This window comes from Diorhabda sublineata, chromosome 1 (assembly GCF_026230105.1).
Source record: "Diorhabda sublineata isolate icDioSubl1.1 chromosome 1, icDioSubl1.1, whole genome shotgun sequence".
NCBI lineage: Eukaryota > Metazoa > Arthropoda > Insecta > Coleoptera > Chrysomelidae > Diorhabda > Diorhabda sublineata.
This window is the reverse complement of record NC_079474.1, coordinates 24,099,274-24,122,126: the sequence shown is the minus strand read 5'-3', so window position 1 is coordinate 24,122,126 and position 22,853 is coordinate 24,099,274. Positions and strand designations below refer to the sequence as shown.

Genomic DNA, 22,853 nt, shown 5'->3' with positions numbered 1-22,853 from the left:
TTGAATACAATAGGAGTCTCCTCAGACTCAATCAATTTACTCATATCTCCAATGAAATGGCTTGATTTACTGATTGTTCTTATACCAAAACGAACAACTTACCTCAATTAGAACTCGAGATATGGAAGAAGAAACCTATAAAAACATCGGAATTTGAAAAGAGTCATGTTTGAAAGGGGAAAAGTTGAGTGAGTTTGATTCAGCCGAATAAAACAGTTGCACTGACTTCCATTGAAATTTAATGATTTTTCTGAATATGTAGTTATCCTATTGTACAAAAAAACATTTTTTAATCGCGCTTTCAGGAATCTACTCACTAGATTGTAATATATCTTCAATCTGTTGAAACTGATTTGGGAAATGGTTGGTAAGTATCACATGGAATATGGATACAGGACATGTTAGGAGTTTGTTGATTTTCAGTAAGGAATGGTTGCGCCTTTGGAAAATTAGGGATAACAAGGACACAGTTCTTCTCATAGCTCCTATGATTCCTGGTGCTGTTATCTTCTGATCTTTCGTGAGATTTTTTTTCTAGGTTTCTTTATTCATAGATTCCCACCACACTATTAAGCCATAGAATTATGATAGGCTTATGGTTGATGTATACAACCTTCGGTTGCAGTCCCCATTTTTCCCAAACATCTTCGAACATGTGAAGAAAGTGTTGATTACTTTTTTTCTAATCCTTTCCTCTACGTTTTCATTCCGGAGACTAGTTTGTAACAATATGAAAGTTTTAAAACCGTGAAAAAGTCTTTGGATAATAAAATACTATTAGCTGAACAAGCATTCTTTCAGTCCTTATCAAAAGAACTACAGCCATTTTCAGGTTTGATTTTTCTTCCTTCTAGTGTTTTAAGAATCTTTTAACCACTATTAACTGTTATAAGGATGATATCACTGCTGCTTTTGGCTTTCCTCTAGTAGTTCTTTTCGCAGTCTTGTGTCTTTCTGAACTGATTATTCTTCTTAGAATTGCTATAATACAATTTATTACTATCGTTTTTACTTCTAGATCTTCCAGTGCACCAATTATCGACTCTGTTTTTTCGTTGTTAAAGGCTCTTTTTATATCATGTAAATGTATGCCCTTCCAATGAATTACACTCACTACTTAATGCAGTGCTGACTCAACTGATTTGCCATTAAATAGGCCTGTTCAGTTTTCTAATCCCTTTCTATAGTTGTGTTTTTTTATATGTAAATTCAATAGCCCTTCCATTACTTTCAGAATGAAAGAACAGATTATACAGTCTTTTGGTTTTGGGTTAATTTGTTTACCTGTATTAGTTATAAAAGCAGCTCACACTTCTATTCACACACTTCTATTGTTTTGGACTATAGCTCAATTTTATACTTTGTTTTAAAATAACCTCAAAATCATCTGTTATCTGATTTTTGAACTATAATTGGTATCTCTCCGATTGTACACGCCATTAATTAAATGTCAATTATTATTTTACATTTTGATTAATTTTAAAGTTCATTTGCAAGGTCTTGTTTTAAATAAACTGCTCCAAACATCATGGATGGACCTCATGTGAATTTCATGTTATCACGTCTTCTATAGGCAGAGTTGTAAGAGACCGAAGTTTCTCAATATGCATTTTTTAATATTGATTTGGTTGCTTTCTTATGTAATCTTTTTCAGATGTGTCATCAAAAACAAGGGCGGAAATTAACAATATAATCACCGAAGTGAAAGGGTTGTTAACCTATGACACGTCAGTCATCCCTCAAACTCCACTCGTATTTTGTTGTATCAACAAAATGTTCATTATTTATTTGTCCACATACTGGAAAATGGAAGGGTTAAAAAGATATAGACAAAAACATGTAATACATATTTATTTCCCATCTTTTGGACCCTATACAATGTTTATTTTAAATCTAAGTACGTTGTCAGGTAAATTACAATCTTTGTATGGAATGCTTCTTTCAGAATAAGAGAGGGGGCAAGATGGTGGGGTGGGTATTAATACGATTAATCTGACTAGTATCAACAATATAACAGACCCGGGAAACAAGGTCATGCGGTACCCAATATATTGTTCAATTGTACTTAAAATTCTAGACCAACAATTTTTCCACACATTTTACATATAACTAAGTTTATTTACGCCTACAGATTTCATTATATTAATATAAAGATATGCATTCCCTGGTCGATACAGGACTACTAAGGCTAAGGTTAGAGGACACTTTTTGACAGTCCTCAACTCCATTCATTGGACCACTATGTAGATTAGTGAATATAATTTAAATTAATGCCATTATTCAAATTATTCAAAGGGAAAGTATAAATATAATATATTACTAAAATGTTTTTTTGTTATACGATAGGAACTCAATCAATATTTTTTAAATAAATTTCATCAAATCTGCAGTTTTTTACTTCACACATCATTTATTTTCTTAACAATCAATAATTACATTCAATTGATGAATTTAGTATGAATGCTTTCTCATTTGTGGACATAATCTAATTTTCATTTTTTTACAATATATGCTTATACTAGCTTTACACATTTTTATCATCATTACCACGGAGTTGTGTCTAAAACCTAACTTGCAACCAACACATAATAAAATTCCTCAGTATTGTGCGAGTGTTGTTAAAACGTATTTAGCTAGAAAGGTAAGTATCTTCAATTTCTTTAATATCAGAGAGTGTTATCAAGATTTATTTAAAATTGTGAACTATATTCAAATATACTATAATTCTTACAAAATGTAAGTAAAAACCATGGAACTTATTAGTAAGCAGCAAAAATATTCAAAAGCAGACATCAAGAAAAAAGTACACAATACAACAATAATAAGATGTCAAAAATAAAATATGAAGCAAGTTGCAAGAGAGGCGATGAAATTAGATTCAATACTATAGGGTAGCATGCCGAAGTCTTCTATCTGGAAATCAGGCATATAGCCAAGTTAATCCATCGTTCCATAGAGTTTAAGGAAGAAGAGATTAGTTCAAAAAAGAATTACAATGGTCCTATGTTGGCTTAAATGTGAGAGCCCGCCATTTTAACTCACCTACCTAGTAATTCAAAAATTTTTTGGTCTTCCAGATGTAACCCTGTTTTTTGAATGATAATGTATACTAACAAGAGTCATTTACCAATGACATTTCAACATACAATAACACGTGAGCTAAATGTTAATTATATATAGTTCATAATTTTTATTAATTTTTTATAACAACTTTCGATATAATGAAAAATGAAGGTACTGTACTTTTGGAAATAAGTGATATTTTTTATACTGCCTCGTTTCCGACAAAAACATTAATATCCAATACTTACATTTAGTTTAACGTAATGCTGAAGATAACTATCTTCATATTAATTATGAAAAAATCTACCATATATGTTCTGCATAGGTACTATTATGAAATGTACACAGCGAAATTCATACAGAGAACAGTTGTAAATGAAATATTGGTAAAGACCGTTTGACATGATGAAAGACAACGTACAATGCAATGCAAAATGCAATATTTCTCGATCAAAAGCATGGGCGAATGAATTTCAGCTGATTGTTTCATGCAAGATCTCGCACTTGCAACATTATTGGTTCAGTTCTATTTTTATTACTCTTCTAGGGAAAAATGAGTTTCTGTTCGGCTGATATTACGTCTCTCGCCAAGGATTTCTTAGTTATCATATTGTTTTATTTTCAAGTTTTTCAAATGTTTCTTCATTCTCATATAATTTTTGTATGTTTTCTCATCCAATTCTATAGCTAAACTCATGTTTCTCTATGTTCTATCTGCCTTGGTCTGGCCCACCATCGCCTGAGTGTTCTTTTCTGTCCATCAGACTCCAAAAGCAAGGCAGAAGCAGATATAATTATTTCCAGTAATGCACTGACCACTTTTTGTTGTTTACTTAACGTAACTTTGTTATTTTCATTTTTTAAACTCCCACTAAATATTAAATAAATTGAGCTTAGTAGAATGTTTACTTTTACTTAAGAAATTTTGATTAGTGGCATTCATGATGCAATGGTAAGAAACTTGCATAATCTCAAGCAACGCGCAATATTCGTTCATGCAATATTTTGATCTTTCAAAGGCCGCTTGACATGATGCAAGACAATTTGTAACAAATTGCATGCAATTTCTTGTAAATGTCGCTTGACATAATGCAATATAACGTGCAATCCAATGAAAGTCGCAATATTTCTTGACCAAAAGCATTCGCAAATGAAGTTCAGCTGATTGTTTAATGCAAGATCTCGCAATTGTGACCTTATCGATATGGTTCCATTTTTATTATGTGCAAGCTGTAATTCTAGGAAGATATCTAGTTACGTTTGGCTTAACCCACCGAATGTCAGTGTTAGATCAGCTGACTTTCGTAAAACTAATCATTTCGACCTCGAGGTAATTTTAACCTTATTTCGATTTTGTTTTTGCTCATATTTGTTATCATGGTTGAAATAATTAGTTTTACGAAAGTCAGCTGATCTAAGACTGACATTTGGTTGGTTGTTATGCCAAAAGTAACTAGATTTCTCCCTAGAATTGCATCTTGCACGCAATAAAAATGGTACAAAACCGATAAAGCTGCAAGTGCGAGATCTTGCATGAAACAATTGAAAGAAATATGCATTGCACGTTGTATTGCTTCATGACAAGCGGCCTTAATGTCAAGAAATGGGAAATAATAGTCTATGCACTATTTTGATCTTGCAAGAAATTCCATGCAACTTCTTGCACGTTTCATTGCATCATGTCAAGCGGCGTTAAGAATTTTCATGCAATTTCTTGCACGTTCTCCTGCATCATTTCAAGCGGCCTACATAAGAATAATGAAACAAAATTAGTAACTGCAACCGTCTATTTATATTATAGAATATTTTAGCTCTCGGTACCATCTTTGAAGATATTCCATATTTTTGGTTCAAATAAGTATTGAGAAGTTACAGAATTCAAAATTTATTTGATATGTGCAATTGAACTTGTTCCATTAATATTTTGCGTGTTTTTTGAGAATATATCTGTACTTAGTTAAACAAAAATATATATTCAAATGGTGATAATTTTATCACCAATTTATGCTAATTGTATATGGATATATACCATATGATATATATAATAATGCTGAAAAGTCATATTATGTTCAAGAAATTGTAAACGATTTCCAAACACAACTTTTTTACATTCAATTTTAGATCCAAAGCATTGGTTTATATCAGAAATTCATGTTTTCTTTGAATAGTTAATTTACTATGGTATTCATAAATAAAATATCTATTGAACAATTTTAAAAAATTGTGTGTTTTCTGGAATCATTCTCAACCAGCAATAAAAATAAATTATTAACTATTTGGAGTATATTGAATATTTGCTGAAATAATTAAATTCCATCCGAATCTTAAGATTTGTTTTAAACATTCAGGGATCAAAAGAATTACCAAATCTTCATATATCCCTAATAGAAATTTGAGAAATACCAATTATATAGCCAATAATATATTGGCTATATATTTATAATATTATACCAATTATATCTGAAATTATATACATAAACTATTTTAAATATTATTCATCGATTTTTGGAAATTTATAATTTACTTTTACACCAGTAAAATGTGACTTTTTACACACTTCAATCTATATACTGACAGATGTTGCCTTGGATTACATTTTTTTCTCAATTAAATTTGAACTAACTGTACTCGTTATTGAAATGAAATATTTCTTATTAATCCACATCCAATCTATATAGTGGCCGGTAATGACTGCTTATATAAAACATACTATAATATTAGCAGCTGTTTAGCTTGTAACACAACCACCAGCACTAGATAAGCTAGCAGGTGGTTAGCACAGCGGATGTAATAGGAACTGCAACAAAATTATACAGTAAAATAAACAATTTGTTTTTTATTGAAGTTCCTTATGAAATGAGAGGTTCAATTTAATGTTGAATATTGTTAAGCTGCATTAATATTGTAAATAATATACATTTGTACAACTTTATATAGGTTATATAGTTTTTCGGCGAAAGAAAATGTTATCTAACATATTTAACTGGATATATTCTATTATGAATTTGAAATGTCTACTTTATTCAAATGAATAGTGTTTTATGTAATTGCAAGATGAATACCTCGAAGTATCATAGAAAGTTATGAATAAGAATATTTGTTTTAAAATGAGTTTCCGTTTCAATAATTGAACACGTAATTAGAAAAGTTGAATTTAGAAGATTCTGACAAAGAAACTAATGAAATTAGAAATATATTCAGCTGCCACACATATATATTGACTGTGGGTTTGGGTTAGGTAAGCCCACCGATGCAGAGCCTCTGATTAACTGATATTGGTTCAACAACCAGAGTCTGAATAAACAACGAAACCAAAATTATAAGTTGTTTTTCAAACATTAGAAAAATACTAATGTTCAAATTTCGAAATTACATAATTGGAGAGTCGATTGAGTGTGTCTATTTTAGTTTTGAGTTTTGAGAGATTTTTTTCATGACAGTCAAAAGGGAAATGAGGTATGGAAACGTGAGTATGTAAAGTGAAGTAAAGGATATAATTTTTTCTTCTTGAGACGAATAAAAAGATGGTATTTATTAAAAAAATAGGCTATATGGAATAACCATTACTAACACTCATCCGGATATTAAGGTAAACGGAAGAATTCAGTTTTAAAAACACGAATTGAAATGTTTATTGTTGGAATTTTGAATTTTTGTTTTTGTTTGTTTGGTCAATCTCATATTTATTATCGTTAATTCATTCTAGTTATTCTCAGTATATTCACATACCAGAAGTATGTAAATTGTATATTAGAACAATAACTTCATCAAGTTTTGTCGTTTTCAGTTTGAATCATTTATAAGAATTGTGGGGTTGTATTTTATTCATCTAATCACACTTTAATCCTTCTAATTTATATTATTCTTCACTGATTCAGATGTTCTTAGAATATTTGCAAAGAGTGGCCAAAGGTATGAACTTTTTTTTCCATAAACTATCATTTTATAAAGTTTTTCTTATATTGTGTTATTCAAAGTTTGTTGTTTAAAATAATTATCGAATTGATTAATTCAATTATTAAAACTATTCCTTATTGATTATACAAATCTTACCCGTTGGTAATGGATATGTTACAGTTAAAGCCCGTTTTCAATTTTAGTTTTGACCTCACCAACCTCTCCAGTTGAAACTAGTTTTTACTAATCCAACTAGAGGTAACTTCATCTTTTTATTGGGTAGTGTAATCTAGAGTCAATTGAAAGAAAATTTTTAGTCCGTATTATAGTTCTAAATACACTGTAAGTACGGAGTTATTTCTACCGTTGGATGGAGTCCCAGATACAATTTTATCTTTTAGCAAATTATCCACCGACTTAGGTGGATGGCAAGGTTTCATAAGATACTTCTGGAAAAAATCTTGAGTTACTAATCGCGGTTTGTACAAAGAAAAATAATATGCTCCGTAAAAATTCTAACTTTTTAGTGTTCTATAAGAATAAAAATTCAAAACAATGAATTTTGCTATTGGAAACACTATTTTCCATTAGTAAAATTCTCCAATGAAAACTAGTTTCAACTGAGAAACTAGTAAATTTTAGTATTTCCTAGTGAAAAATGTAAATAACTAGTCTTAACGCCGAGGGTACTAGTCAACACTAGTTTTGACTAGTGAAAACAAGTCTTAACGGAATGGGTTTGTGAAAACTAATCTTCTTTTGTCAAAACTAGAATTAACTGAAAACGGATTTTAATTGTAACATATATACTTCAATTTTTAATAAAATATATTATAAAGAACCTTATGAAGAACCAATAAATTCCGAAAATACATCGTACAATTTTTTGGAACTTATCATTTAAGCATAACAATATTTTATGTTAACAACTCAACGTGTGTAATATTCAACATTAATTTAATTTATTTATAATATTTTGCTGTTATTGATCATGAAGTGAATAGTGAGTTAAGCTTTTTCAAGTCGGCTGTTAAAATAATTTTTCTGCGGTTAGTTGATTTTTCAATTTATTCCATTCACTGCATTATCACGTTTTTAAGAAAATGCTATTACGTATTTTCAAGCATTAAGATTGCGGTTTTATTGCCCATTTAATTGACTAATTCCTTTATTAAATAATAATAGTATATTTGAATTTACCTTCATTATCTTCAAAATTTCTAAATGTTTCTGGGTGAACACAAGATTATACTTTGATATATAAATCTCACGTCCGAAAATATAAGTTTTTTTTTATAAAAGTATTCCTAGATGTTATGAGTTTTCTGATTCTCATAAAGTACTTCCACAAGACATCTTTATTTATTATAGGGTTGTCTCAGATATTATATTAATCAACTCAACCTGATCTGTTTTTGTTTGTATAATGAAATTCGTATTTCTCTAGATCAATACTGTAATAGATGTTATTGACTTTGATTTGATTCTTTTCACGTTCATTTCATTTTAATGGGTTCCTAAGTGTCTTAATTTGGTTACTCTGATGTATACAAGCTTCTTAACAGCTGCTTAATGAGATGCACTATGTTGTTTTATTCCATTTGATGATCATTGACGTTTTTATGTTGTTCAACATTTATTTACATCAATAATTGAGGTCTGTCTTGTTGTAGGATTAGCCAGACTCATGATGAACCCCACTAAATATGGATCTTAATGAGATGCACTATGTTGTTTTATTCCATTTGATGATCATTGACGTTTTTATGTTGTTCAACATTTATTTACATCAATAATTGAGGTCTGTCTTGTTGTAGGATTAGCCAGACTCATGATGAACCCCACTAAATATGGATTCTAGATTTTTCTAGTAGCATACTAATAATATTTCTTAAATTGAGTCTATGTATATCTAACCATAAAATGATACCTTAAAACCTAGAAAAACATTTGGTTACCACGTTGAATTAGTTTAAGTGAGTTTTGTAACTGGATCTAATACACACCAACGCAAAATCCATGTATATTGTAGCTAAGCTGGAGAAAATCGGTAAAGGCCATCTATTTCACCTCGGAATATAAATCAAAACACGTCAATGGGTACTGTCTCCTTTACTGCTATTGTTCGTTGTCACCACTGGTTGATTTCATTAGATTTTACAGTTTGTGAAAGTCACTGTTAGAAATGAGGGAATGAATGCATTTTACTCACGATGAAATGACGCGGGCTATAGGTGTCTCTTATTCGGGACAAGACCTTATTTGTAATTGATAGCTAAGAGAAGTCATAATGTTTCTGTTTCTTAGATTCACATTAAACACCAAATGAAGTATCAGCTGAGACAGTACATCGAACATTACATGCAAGCAAATTTAGTGAAAATATGAAAATGCTATTTGAGAGCTGGAAGGGAAATTGAGGAACACGCTTAGTTTGAACATAAGAACACATTCTATGGACAAACGAAAGTTGGTCTAGCAGGAATCTCGATTTGAAATTTATTAAGGATAGATATGAGTGCGTGTTCGAAGAGAACCAGGCCCTATAAACTTTTCATCAAGTCGATACGATCATAATTTTGGGAGGTATCAGTATTGGTGCGATAACTGATTTCATTTTACTGGACGGTTCCTTAGCAGGTATGTCGTACCATGATAACATCCTACAGCCAATTGTCATTCCATATCTAGTAACTATCGGTTATCACTTGATTATGTATGATTATCTTCAAACTACTACGATACTAATGTGTTGTTATAACCGGGTCGTTCCAGGATCTCGTTAAACATGAATGGGATATGTTGCCAGATGTACTATACAGTATAGACATAAATAAGTTATGAATTCTATTTTTAGTGCATATGTACGCCTTGAGAAAAGTCATTCCGTTATCAAATTAACAGTTTAATTGTAAATATTCCAGACAAACGACGCTCTAATCTGAAAGCTCTAGTAGAACATATGAATTACTACAACTGTTTTATTCTTTTTTGTTTAAAGAAGATAAGTACTTTTCACAGAGTTGAATTACTCAATTGTAATAAAAGTAATTTTACATCGAACTAGTTGTGATGAACAAATTGAGTTGGATAAATATTAGACAATATGTCTAGATTTTGCGCAGTGTGTACATAGGCAATAGTTTTCGTCAATAGTAATGAAAAATAAAATGTTATTGTAGCTGATTAATATTTAAATCTTGTTAAGACCTAGTAGAAATATATTTATTATTTTCTTCTATACGCAATAAAACTGAGAGATAAATTAGCAAAAATAAAGCAATATTCCTGCACTAGTTAAAGTTTGCAGTAAACGTATTTTAAACAAGTTTCATACATTACGCCGAACATCAAATAGAACGGAAATGAGAACATTAGGGCGGTCTCAAAAGATATTTTGCAACTCGTAACAGTTTTTTAATCCAATATCAAAGGAAAATCAGGCGAAAGCTTTTGTAAATTTGGACAGGTCAAGGCAAACCGGCGAACAGATCTGTTTTTATCTATCAGATTTTAATGCTTTGTTTATACAAAATTAAGTGTAAAGAATATTATTTGATTGATATTGAGAGAGTTGTGGGGAAGGATTCACAAAATTATAATAAAATTAAGAGCAAAATGCACGTGAGAAAAATTTATTGCAATTTTTTCTTCTCAGTTAACGAACAATAAATATAAATACCTACATGCTACTGCTCCTGTAAGTTTTTTTTTATTTTATTACTCTTTGAAAAATAAGGAAGCAGCATGAACGTTCTGTTGGTTGTTAGGTTGATCGTAATCAAAACTGTTTGATGCTCGGTTCGTTTTACTGACTGTTGATCAGTACTGTATGTAGCTTTATATTCTTATACCAATAATTTTTATAAATCATTGTGGTGAAACCGTTTATCGGATCACAAATATTGGCATAAAAAATTATTATTCAAATATTTATTTTATACTAATAACAGATTTAGCTATGTTCATTCTCTAGAAATTTTCCCAAGCGCTGCTAAGTAGAGGCAATATAGTTTCTATATAATTCTCATATGTCTTCGAGTATAAATGAAATTAGTATTAAGTGATTTCTTATCATCAACTTTTCATTTGCCAATTTGAGAAGATTGGCTCTTAAAAAAAGATCTATTGGGATATAGATCTCCAAACCTTCTCAAGTCAACATCTAGTCATGCAGTTTTATATTTTTTTCACTTAAATAACTACGTTCAATGAAATTCGAATATACTTTATGTTAAGTAACGCATTTTCTTAAAATTTCCTCAAAATAGGATACAGCTAGTTTTAAAAGTTTTGTTTTATCATAACTTTAAATTGTAAATTCATAATCATATCTTAAATATTATCAAATCTTTTTTTATATTTATTAATTGCTAAAATTTAAGACGTCACTTGACAAAGGGGCACAGATCATGATATGTTTAGAAAGTGGTTTTTTTATAAACCTATTACCTAAAGCAGAGAAGGCGATTGTGGCTAGTTATAAAACCGTTGATAATTTTATCACATCATTTAGCCCTAATTGTATAACCTTAACATATCGTCAATTAAGCAATTGACTTTGAAATAATTATTTATTTATATAGAAATCCATATAATTTAATTTTAGAACTGGACATAGTGAAATAACATAAATAAATTAGGTAATAATATAGGCGAAATAAAAAATAATAATGAAACCAAGCACAACTTCTACACCAATAAATCACCTACATTAGAGGTGGTTGGTGTTGGTGATGGTGCAAAATATATTTTATTTAATAAATTATATAAAAGATGAAATATTCACCCAACTGTCACTTTGTACCAGCTTTTTTATTTGAATTCGCATAAATCGTATCGATCTGAAGCCTGGTTGTTTGAATTAATGAGATGGCGACCAAGATTGCATCTTCTATTTTGTTAATTAAGATTTATATCATGATGTACATGTAAATCACGATTCTGGAGGGTTTGAGCGGTCACCAATAATTAGACTCTTAATGATTTCGTTAATGAGTACTACTAGTATTGAATGCATTGCAACTGAATTGGTTAGCTTATTATGTTTGGTAGTATTGATTTTTTTACAAAGTTATGTATTGGTCGTATCTTGGAGTTGTTAAGGTTTTACATCAAGGTTACAAAATATTTCCCACAATATATTTGACAAGAACATATAATTTTACACTTAACTCTGAAGATAAAAAACACAGTTACAAGACGACATTTAATAAAGGTCGGATTGCATATTAACAGGTATTATAATTTATCAATAATTAAGCTGATATGTTTTATAATAGTCCCCGAAAGCGGCCGGTAAACATAAATACAGTATGTTTTTTTGGCCTGATCACCCGCGATCCGCACCCACCATACCCATTATAGCTCGTTTTGAGCTGCACATGCGCCAGAATTGGACATGTTTGGACGGAAATTCAACGCAGAACAATCGCTACTCGCATCTCAATATTTTACCTACAGGGTTGTCTTAGCACTAACGATAAAACTTGTTTTTATCCAAAGTGTTGTAAACGTATTGGTATATAGAAAGATAGGGGTAGATTGAATCATTTTTCAACTATTGAAGCACTAAAATTGGTTAAAAATGTTAACTCGAATAATAATTCTTATTATTTGTGATTGTTGATAACTTTTGTATACCTTTACAATGCCAGGGTTACCACAAATATTTTTTTAGTAAAAGCTATGTCTTAATTGAGAAGGGAAAGTAAATAAAATAGTTAGATGTATGTTATGATGGAAAATATTTCTATTTAAATTAGATCTTCAACAGCTTATGGCAACTGGAAAAGGAACATGACATATTATAGCTTGGAAAACATAATTGTAAAGCTTTAGTAAAATAACTGGGAAAAGTATTTTTTAAGTTTAATTCTCATTCTCATTTTCTGCTCAATAGATAGTACAGTTGCAGGAGTAGTAAGTAAGCATATTATATAGCCCATTCGCAGTCTTCTAACAATGAATTTTTAGAACTGTATTCTTGTAGCTTCATGTCATCCTTATACTGGACCAAAAAAACCAAAATCTTTTCTAAACGGCACTCTGAAAATTTTATTAAGGAAAGAAAAAAAGAGGTCTGTATATTGCCGTGAAACAAGCCGTTTTCAAGAGAGTGAACATTCAACCATTTTTTCAATTTTTTACTTTAAAATTTTGTAACTGCAATTGATGAATATGTGAGTTGATTAAATACTTTTGAAGAAATTGAATGGTTCTCATAGTTCGCAAAATTCACTGCTTTAAAAGTTCTTCTACGTTTATGTTGAATTCAATGGTCTCTGCTGATGTAACCTCAAACTTTCGAGGTCATTTTCAGACTATCTGCACTAACGAGCGTAACTAAGAAGAAGAAGTATTTTCAACTGTTGGTAAAACTATAATGAAGACGGGAGCGTGGAAACACAAGTTCATATAAGAAATACCTATTTTCCATACATTGAAGCCCCAAACTTTCTGCTAAGAAGTGTAGAAACTATTGCGTATAATCAGTAAAAATAGAAATTTGTTAATGTAAATTGCAGACATATTTAAAGCTTTGAGGACCTCCGAACATCTCCTCAATAAGTATGTATCATAAAACGAGCAACTATATGAAATGGGCAACCAAGTAATACTATTAATATGATGCATTTTAGTGATAACATAGTTAGTTTTAGCCTCTGTGTGAAAGACTAAATTAAAATATTTTAATAGTTATATTTATAGAAACTTATCCATCATAAGAGCAGGAGGAATTATAAATGAATTATAAATAAATAGAGCGGTGTTGAATCTTGAAAATAAGTCTGCTTAATAAATATAATGAGAAGGAAGATATTTATTATCCGAGGAAAACAGTCATTGGCATAAAGATTAGACAAAAAGGTAATATTGCACCAGATAGAATATCAGAAAAAGGATAAAGAGTAAGATATCTCTTGCATATCCAAGTATATTAGCAAAGCCCCTTCTGGGAGACTATTAATCTATAATATTAGATTCAACAAGTTGTTGGTATTCAAATCAAGGACCTTTATTTGATAATTGATAATCATAATAATGCATTATGGAAACATATAGAAACTTTTAATAATTAAATATTTTTTCATCTGATCAAGAAGGTTTACTATTTGCATTATTATATATATTTTTAATTATGATTAAAATTGTTTTGATCTACCCTTTCATTCCATATAAGAAAAATACGTTTGAAGGTAAAAAACAACCCTGTCTGGAACCAGAGAATCAAAATATTTGTCAAACAATCCTTTCATTGTCGAAACACAAATCGAATTTTTGGATAAATTGTTTCCCATAATTTTTACTCCACCGTACTCTTGATTATATTCACCAAAATTGGTAACTTCTGTTTCCATCAACGAGATCAAAATACAAAAATATTTTGAGACACCTGGCAGAGATATCTGTTTTAGTAAAAATGATATGGGAGAGCGACATGTTTTTTATCTGCAGTTATAACCACGGTACGCTATCTATAATTAATTATATAAAAAGAGTAATTTATATCTAATTTTAGCCTACATGACTACTTATAAGTTTCATTAATAACTAGATGAAAAAACGAGGTAGAACTATAATAAAATAGAAAGAAACATTAATTACATCGTCATTAACAGTTCAAGAGGTTTAGTTGGTTAAAACTTCCAAGAAATACTAATTTGTTTATTATAACTTTCGGTATTTCCATTATACCAATTATTCAAAATGTAAATATTCCTTACTCTTCCGTGCCAACATGTTATAAGTGGCTTTACTGTTATGAAAATAGATGTGTTTAAGCCTAATTTGTTTTAAAAATATTATTAATAACCTTTTTTTCAATCCATTAAGTATTCAATATTTCGTACAATGAAACAGAAGCGTTATAAGAAGCTGTATACGAAAATTATTATGGTTATAAATTAATCCATAATCGATCAAAAAGTTTCTACGCAATGTCTCTCTCAGCCGATTTGTTCCGGAAGATTGGTCATTTTTTTAAATGGTATTTTCGAAAGTGGCAGAGACGTACTACCGAGGTGGCAGTGTTCTCACGAATCTGTTGGTTATAGGGAAAAATGCACTTGCGGAGCCTGTATCTTATTTTATAACTTTATTCAAGTTCGATTCTTTAAACACAAATACGCTGTTTCAAAAATTTATAGGGGATAGAAATTGAAATATATTTCGTATTGTTTTGGTAGTAAATTTAATTTCGTTTGTGCTTGAGGACGTGACAGCGTATTATTGTATGTTTCAAAATTTGAGCAAAAATTTTTTTCCAAGCTTTGAATATTGATGTAAATGTTATTCGTTTTATATAACTTTCTCAAAATAAATGATACAATGTACAGTTCGGTCAGATTAGTTCTAAAAACTGCAGGGAAGCTAAAAGAATTTTCTGAACACGAATATAAATAAATTAAGAATTAAGAATTAAGTTCCTGTAATTGAAAAGGAAGTTATTCAAGGTCAAATATTAGTATATATCATAAAATTAGATATTATCATAAAACGAGATAAGACACAAATTGTAATTCATATACTTAACTATAAAAAACGTATCAATCTCTTAGAGCCACTGATTCTGAGATATATCTAACAGTCTAAAAACTTGTAATGTTCGTAATACGCCACGTATACAAATCCAAGCTTTATTACAAGTTAAATAAACGAAATGAGAATGCGTAAAAAACAAGAATCAGATTTTCCTGATTATTTCCAAATAGTGAATATTGATACCAATATTATTATTAAGATATACAGCATTATTTGAAAAGGCACCGCCTTCTGTGGTGTAATGAAGAAGCATTCCACGTTATTTTAGACGAATATGGTATAATAATAAAATACTGAGACGTCAAAGTTTTCGAATAAAATAATAACTGATATTTATTCGCTAAATTTATGGTACTTTCATGTTAATGGAAAAAATTACTGCTCGAAATGATTGAAACAACAGGATATCAGTGCAACAATGTAACTTAACAAATACTAGAATTGTTGTTAATGGGGATGAAACTCAGTGGTATTACTACTCGAACTCCAACCAAAAAAGTGATATTTCTTATAAAGCCTTTCGTCAAATGTACGCAGCTCTTAAAAAACTAGCTACTTAGATAAATTGTAATACAAATCGTAAATACTGGGATTGAGACTTGATCGAAATAACATTGAAACCCAAGGCATATCAACAACCCCTCACAAAATTTTATGTAATTGTGAAAAGGGATGTATTATTGAACGAGGCTGCACAAAAGTTTTAATCTCTTGCATATACAGCAGATCTTCATTTATTCGAACGTCAATCCAAACGTTCGATTATCGGAACCGGTTTTTGTTATTTTGAATAAATTTAAATAAAAATAAGATTATTTTTCTCAGAACGTCTATAACGAAAACCATTAAATATTTATCAGAAACTGCTTCTTTACATATTTGTATCTGGTTCAAGTATGTGTCTGTTCAATGAAATTATTGTATTTGTTTACTTAGAACTCTGTATCTAATTTCTTCATTGCATTTGATTCTGCGAAACCCTCTCCGTTCATGTGACTGTTTGCGGATAGATTACAAGTAAATACATATTTTTGTTCTTTTAATTATGTACATGTAGCTAAATTAAACAATTTGTAAGTGTGTTATTGTTTCATAACTTCTTTTTCTTTATTATATATAAAAAAATTAATAAACTAAAATTTCGATTTTCCGATATTTTTTATTATGCAAACCACCTCTGACAACATTAGTTCGGATTATCGACACTCTACTGTACTAGCTCTGAATGCGACTATTCATTCAATATTGAATCAGCAATAGAGTTGAATTCGTTCGATACAGGGCCGGATTAAGCTAGGGGCTTGGGGGGGCTATAGCCCCGAGCCCTAGGTCCAAGAGGGCCACATCATTTGGAAATCATTCTGTATTTTTTGATGTGTTGATACCACAAATCTAACGTATTGATACTATTTTGTGAATTTTTCCGGGTTTTCCAATTCCTTAAGGGGGCCCCGTCATTATTTTAGCCCCGGGCCTTATAAATCTTAAGCCGGCCCTGGTTCGATACTATCGAGAAGACATATGTTGGAACTTTACTTGTTATTATTCAATAGTTTGAAATTAAAAACTATCACAATAGACCGTGATATAAACCTACCATCTAACACGATAGAAGCCATGTATTCCACATGGTGGTCTGCAGACTTGTCTATATGATGTAGGTTACAATTTTTTCATACGTTATATCTTAGAAACGGTGGCCATTGTTGAAAACTACTTTTTTAACAACTTTTATTTGACGCAACTATTTCATCAATTCCAGCATAAAACCCATTCGTCGGACAATAAATAAAAATTTTTCTAGGTAACTTCAATTGATATAAAAATCATGGAAGTAAGTCAAAGAATGAATAATAACTGTTGACATTCGGCTGCAAAGATATTGCGGGTAACAACACTCCTAACATTACATACCTTGTTGTAAAGTTGAATGAAATGTTTTCAGATCATTCAATGTGATTTTAATTAAAACTATTGAAGGAGATTTTTCTATCCCCAATTTAAAACGTTCTCTATCTGTGAAGCGTTGGAACTGTAATTTTTTTTATTAATGTATGTAAAAAGTATATTTCCTCATTTTAGCACCTTATCTTTACCCCTGCAAGAGTAGGCTTCCCTACTTTTAGAGAAATGAATATGAAATAAATAATTTAATGTAGGATGAAAATGATTTCCGTGCCGTTTAGGTTGATAGTAAATCTAGAGATTTAAATTATATTTTTATGATAGTAATAACCAGATGATAGATACTTCCAAAATTATTTATGGTTATTTTTCATCGTTTCTTTAGCTGTTTTATAAACATAGTTCAAAACCTCGTTTTTAATTTTTTACATAAAAATAGATTGCTTACCGTGGAGATTACCTATTAAGGGATATAAATCCCATTCTAAAAATACACCTATAATGATAGTAATAGATATATCACATAAACTTCACACAAAAAGCACTATGCTACCATAGAATATAAACTACTTATTATTATTATATGTACACAGCGAATCAGTAAAGAAAACGAACGATAAGAAGAATCACTGTTTACATTTATTTCTTTAAGTAAAAATAGAGATTGTAATTTTTTGTTTATGAATATCTGAATCGCCATGTACAAAATATTCAACATTATACATTTTTTGACTGATGTACCAGTTGTAAAAAATTATAAAATTATACAAAAATAATACATTCAAACTATTAGTAAATATAAAATACAACTTGTCTTAAATAAATATATATTAAAGTTATTCTAACTTAAACTTTGGTTAACCAAGGGTTATGTACCCATATTAAATATAAAGCACATTTTCAGGTCGGATTCAGTTTTTAATTTAGATATTTTATTTTGTTATCACGATAATTGACAGAAAAATATCGTTAGTGTTATCGTTTATTCGAAATATAATGTGCTCTATCATGGGTAAGCAAAAGTTATCCAATTTTAAACTGTGATGTCTTATAGCATTAGAGATATTTTTTAACTATATATATTTTTTTCGATATATATCTGCCACTGGAAGCAATACAATTGATATTTCAAAATATGTTGCAGTGCGTGAACTTTTCATTCATTAGAGTTTAATTACGTATAGATATTCACGATATGCACGATATTATATTCAATATAAATTGGAAATACGATCTCCTGGTAAGTAGTATAGGAGATTGAATATTGAATGTAGATATAGACTAGAAGTAAGCAAAAACAGTATATAGAACATTTCAAATTACTTCAAGAGATTCTATATCGAGTCAAAATATAATATCATCTAGACAACTTATGGTGTAGTTTTCTACAAAGCAAACATTTGAAATTCAACTTATATGTAAAAATTGTACTTATCACTCCTTAATAAATTATTTAAAAAAACTTCAAGTGACATGTTGGAGACCACTATTGGATCTTTTTGAAAGTGTCAAACTGAGACTCGGACTAATTCTTTTTCTTCACAGTATATTCTATTTTCTCTAACAGGTCAACCTTCTTGATTATATTATTTACTTTTTCCTTGGTTTATCCACCTCCCCTATTGTTCTGGTCATTCCATGTCTCATCATATGTTATTAACAGTTCAAATATTTGCCACTTCATTACCTTCATGTGTTTGTTTCTGAATCAGTCGCATTCTATTTTTCTTGCTATTTTTTCCAAATAATTTATTTCAATTGCTTCAATTTTAGTTGTGTATATTTTCTATATAACGTGCATTATTGTATTGTATTCTTTCTTCCAAATTCATATTATTATGTAGCACTATCAAACTTATTTATGTTTCTGGAACACCTACATCTTTTTTTATATGGTTGTAGTCATCTATTATTGTATTTACTAATTGTATTTCAATCTTCAGATACTTGTAAAAAAACACCTGTTATCTAGTTTTGGTAGGCATATATTATTTCTACAGCTTTTTTAAAATCTTCTGTGTCTGCTACATCGATTTATCCATATCTTGTGTTTTAATTTGTATCCTTTTATCTCAATCTATCTAATTCTAAGCAGTATTAACACGATTAAAGCGTAATTGATGCTATTAAAATGAAACAATTTAGAAAAAAAGGAGGCAAAATAATATAGGACAGCATCAGAAATCTACAGATTTGCATATAGGGCAATGATATGACAAACATTCATATTATAAAGAGCTTTAAATTGGTATGGTCATATGATAAGAATGAATCAACTAAGGTGGCTGGTAGAATAATATAAGAAATAGTGCGAACTATAGGCAAATCTATGGAGAAAATAGTGTTCACGTGAAAGAAGATCATGAAAAAACGAGTAGAGAGAAAATACATTCCAATCTTAAACTTGTAATGACATAATGATGCAATATTAAAATTTATATTAGGAATTCTGTTAATTTTAGATATGTATTGTTTCCAGTGTCGATATGTATTGTTATAAGTGGACAATTTTTTATATATACAATTAAGTGACAGAGTTATTAATAACTTTTGTTCATCTCTCGTGTTATAATAAAGGTACATACATCCTGTGAAAAGGTACAAAAATGAACATATTCAGTAGAACAAAAATGATAGTTTCTTGCTGTTAACCGTTTATTGTTTTGTTATTGTATTGAAAAAAGCGATTGATGAAATAATCAGAACAATGATAGTTTGTTTTCTAGAAGCTAACGAAGATTAGTATCATATTTTTTGAGCCTTCAAAATCAAAGGATATTTCGATAAATTTATAAGAAATTTTTCTCTGATTCTTGAGCTACATGTACCTCAAGTTAAAAATTTGTCTTTCTCATTTTTACGCGAGGAAATAAAAATTATAATTGCGTTAGTAATTTTTTTTAGTCCAAACTTGTTGACTTGGGATGAGTGCCAAAACACACACGCCGTCTATCCACCAGGTGCTTATCGGTTTTAGCAAAATCAACAAATACATTGATTACATAGAAAACGATGCGTGACATATTTTTTATATGATATGAGTTTTTTTGTTATGAAAACAATGAAACTTCATTTTCCACTGTTAACTGTCAAGTAATCAGATTAAGAAAATGATTTAATTATACAAATGACAAAATGATATTCATTAATTGTTGTCATGTGCTGGATACAAAACAATAGCGAACGGCTCATTTACAAAATTCAATGATAGAGTGTGTGTGTGTGTGTGTGTGTGTGTGTGTGTGTGTGTGTGTGTGTGTGTGTGTGTGTGTGTGTGTGTGTGTGTGTGTGTGTCAGTAGATGTGGGATAGAATAGAACAAATTTTTAAGAAAAATATTAAGCTGATGAAACTATCAGCGTTGCTTTACTGTTACATCTCACAAACTAAAAGCTGAGATATCAATAATTTTATTCACTTAAAAACTATAAAACTTCTAAGTTTTCTCTTAAATATAACTTCATGCATTATCCATGTTTGAGATTGCAAGATAACAAATGCTCAATATTACTAATAAAGATCTCTAGAAGTAAGCAAAAGCTTTATCTATATTTAATATTATCAAAAATTAAATTTCGAAAACGAGAGTTTATTCATATTAATTTATCGTGCCATTTAGATGGAAAAGGCAGAAATTTTCAGGAAACTTATTACTTTGTTTTGTTTAAAATCAAAAAACAATGTACTCACTAGAACTAACTTCGCAGATTTATTTTTTTTTGTTTTTTTATGTAGTATCTAGAAAAAATTCTATCAATTTTTCAATTCAAGCCATAGCATGAAAAAATTAAAAAAGAACAATAACCGTCTATATCAAGTTCACTATTTTTTGATACTAGACAAGGAAATTTTCCTACACGAGGCAGGTGCGGTACGCTTAAATTAATGATATGTCTGCTTTTTTATTAAGCTTTTTTCACCTGCCATGTACGTGTTATGCTGGCTTGGTTTTACTTTAGTCATTGGTTTATTGCTACAAATTTAAAAACAGAAATATATTAAAAAGTATAAATACTATTCTGAGATGATTATCAATAGGTTCTACTAGTAAAGAAAGCTCGAGAAACAATCCTTGGTGTAAGGAAAGTACTATATATTCATTTTTCGAAACTTATGTAATTATTGTTTATACAAGTTAGCTCGAAATAACGAGCACATCTTGATATGTTAAAAAATCAGACCAAATATACTTCTGGATAAATATGATATTTTCTTTCTTCTACCACCCTATATTCAACAAGAATAGTGTATTGACTATTCTAGTATTGAAAAAATAGAACTTCCCTTACACCTTGGAAAAATCTAATAAAATATAAAACTTAACTTTTAGGGCACCTTTGGTTTAGCTTAATTTCATTTTATATATTAAGAAAATGAAGTATTGAAGCAACCTGCTCAAATAGTTTGATGCAGTTCACTTATACTTATCACGTATATCAAGTAGGTTCGCAAGTATTCCATGACAGGAATGTTGGAAAGATCCAAACAGCTTTAAAATGAAAATATCATTAAAATTCACTCAAACGGTTTTGATCTCAAACACCGTCAATATTCAAGTTTGATTCACTTGCGAACCATTTGGATTACTGTAAGATATTTTTTAATTCTAAATATAACTACAACGGTCAACAGAGATAGATTTGAGGATTCTCTATAAGAGTGTTGCAACAACAGCCGGTTCTGTTTTTTTTATTATATTTTCTTGGACTCCTTCAGCAGTGTCCCGTGATCACCATCATGTTTTGTTGCTGTCAAGTAGTTAGAGGCATGTACGAATTAAGATTGTCCAGTTTCTTCTCCTTTTGTTCCCTAAAAAGAGAAAATATTGAAAAAAATGAGGTTTTTCAAGTGAATAAACTTCTGAAGAGGAACACTTGGTGAAAAAAGAATTTGTTGTATCGAGTGATGTCAAACATTTCAGTTACTTATATATTTTTTTAAATTTTTTTACATCCACCAGTGACGTAAGGTGTGGGTGTAAAGTGAGAAGCTATTGATATGTGCAAAAAAATTTTTCTATATCATTCCATTATGAAAAAATTTACAAAAAAATATTATATGAAAGTATGTTTATAAAGTGATATAACTTGCTGATATTTCGGTTTCTTTTAGAGTTACAATCTAGACTATTTAAATTATCTTCAGAAGTCTAATAGAAGTATACCTATTGCACCTTTATTACAAAAACCTTTTTTCTTTATCGTACATTTGTATATATTCAGCTTTTGATAACTACGTAATTGAAAATACAATAGTTGGAGCCGTATAATTAATTCTACATTAAATAATTCCAAAGTTACATTGAACAAGCCCGACAGGCGTTCTTGAAGTTTCGAAGACTCCTTACTTGTCCCGATTTTGATCTTAACCTACGACTGAGGTTCATGAAGTGCTACGTTTGGTCGGTATTTCTATTCGGCATGGAAGACTGGACACTTTCGAGAT

General features: G+C 29.8%; 1 protein-coding gene across 1 annotated transcript in view; it reads right to left on the bottom strand.

Annotated features, from left to right (window-relative positions):
• Positions 1-1,835: 1,835 nt before the first annotated feature.
• LOC130451610 (protein couch potato) overlaps positions 1,836-22,853 on the bottom strand; it is an 889,684-nt gene continuing 868,666 nt past the window's right edge. Inside the window, exon 10 of the mRNA XM_056790748.1 lies at positions 1,836-22,217. Within this exon, the coding sequence (XP_056646726.1) occupies positions 22,185-22,217 (33 nt within the window). The 3' untranslated portion in view covers positions 1,836-22,184. The remainder of the gene's footprint in view (positions 22,218-22,853) is intronic.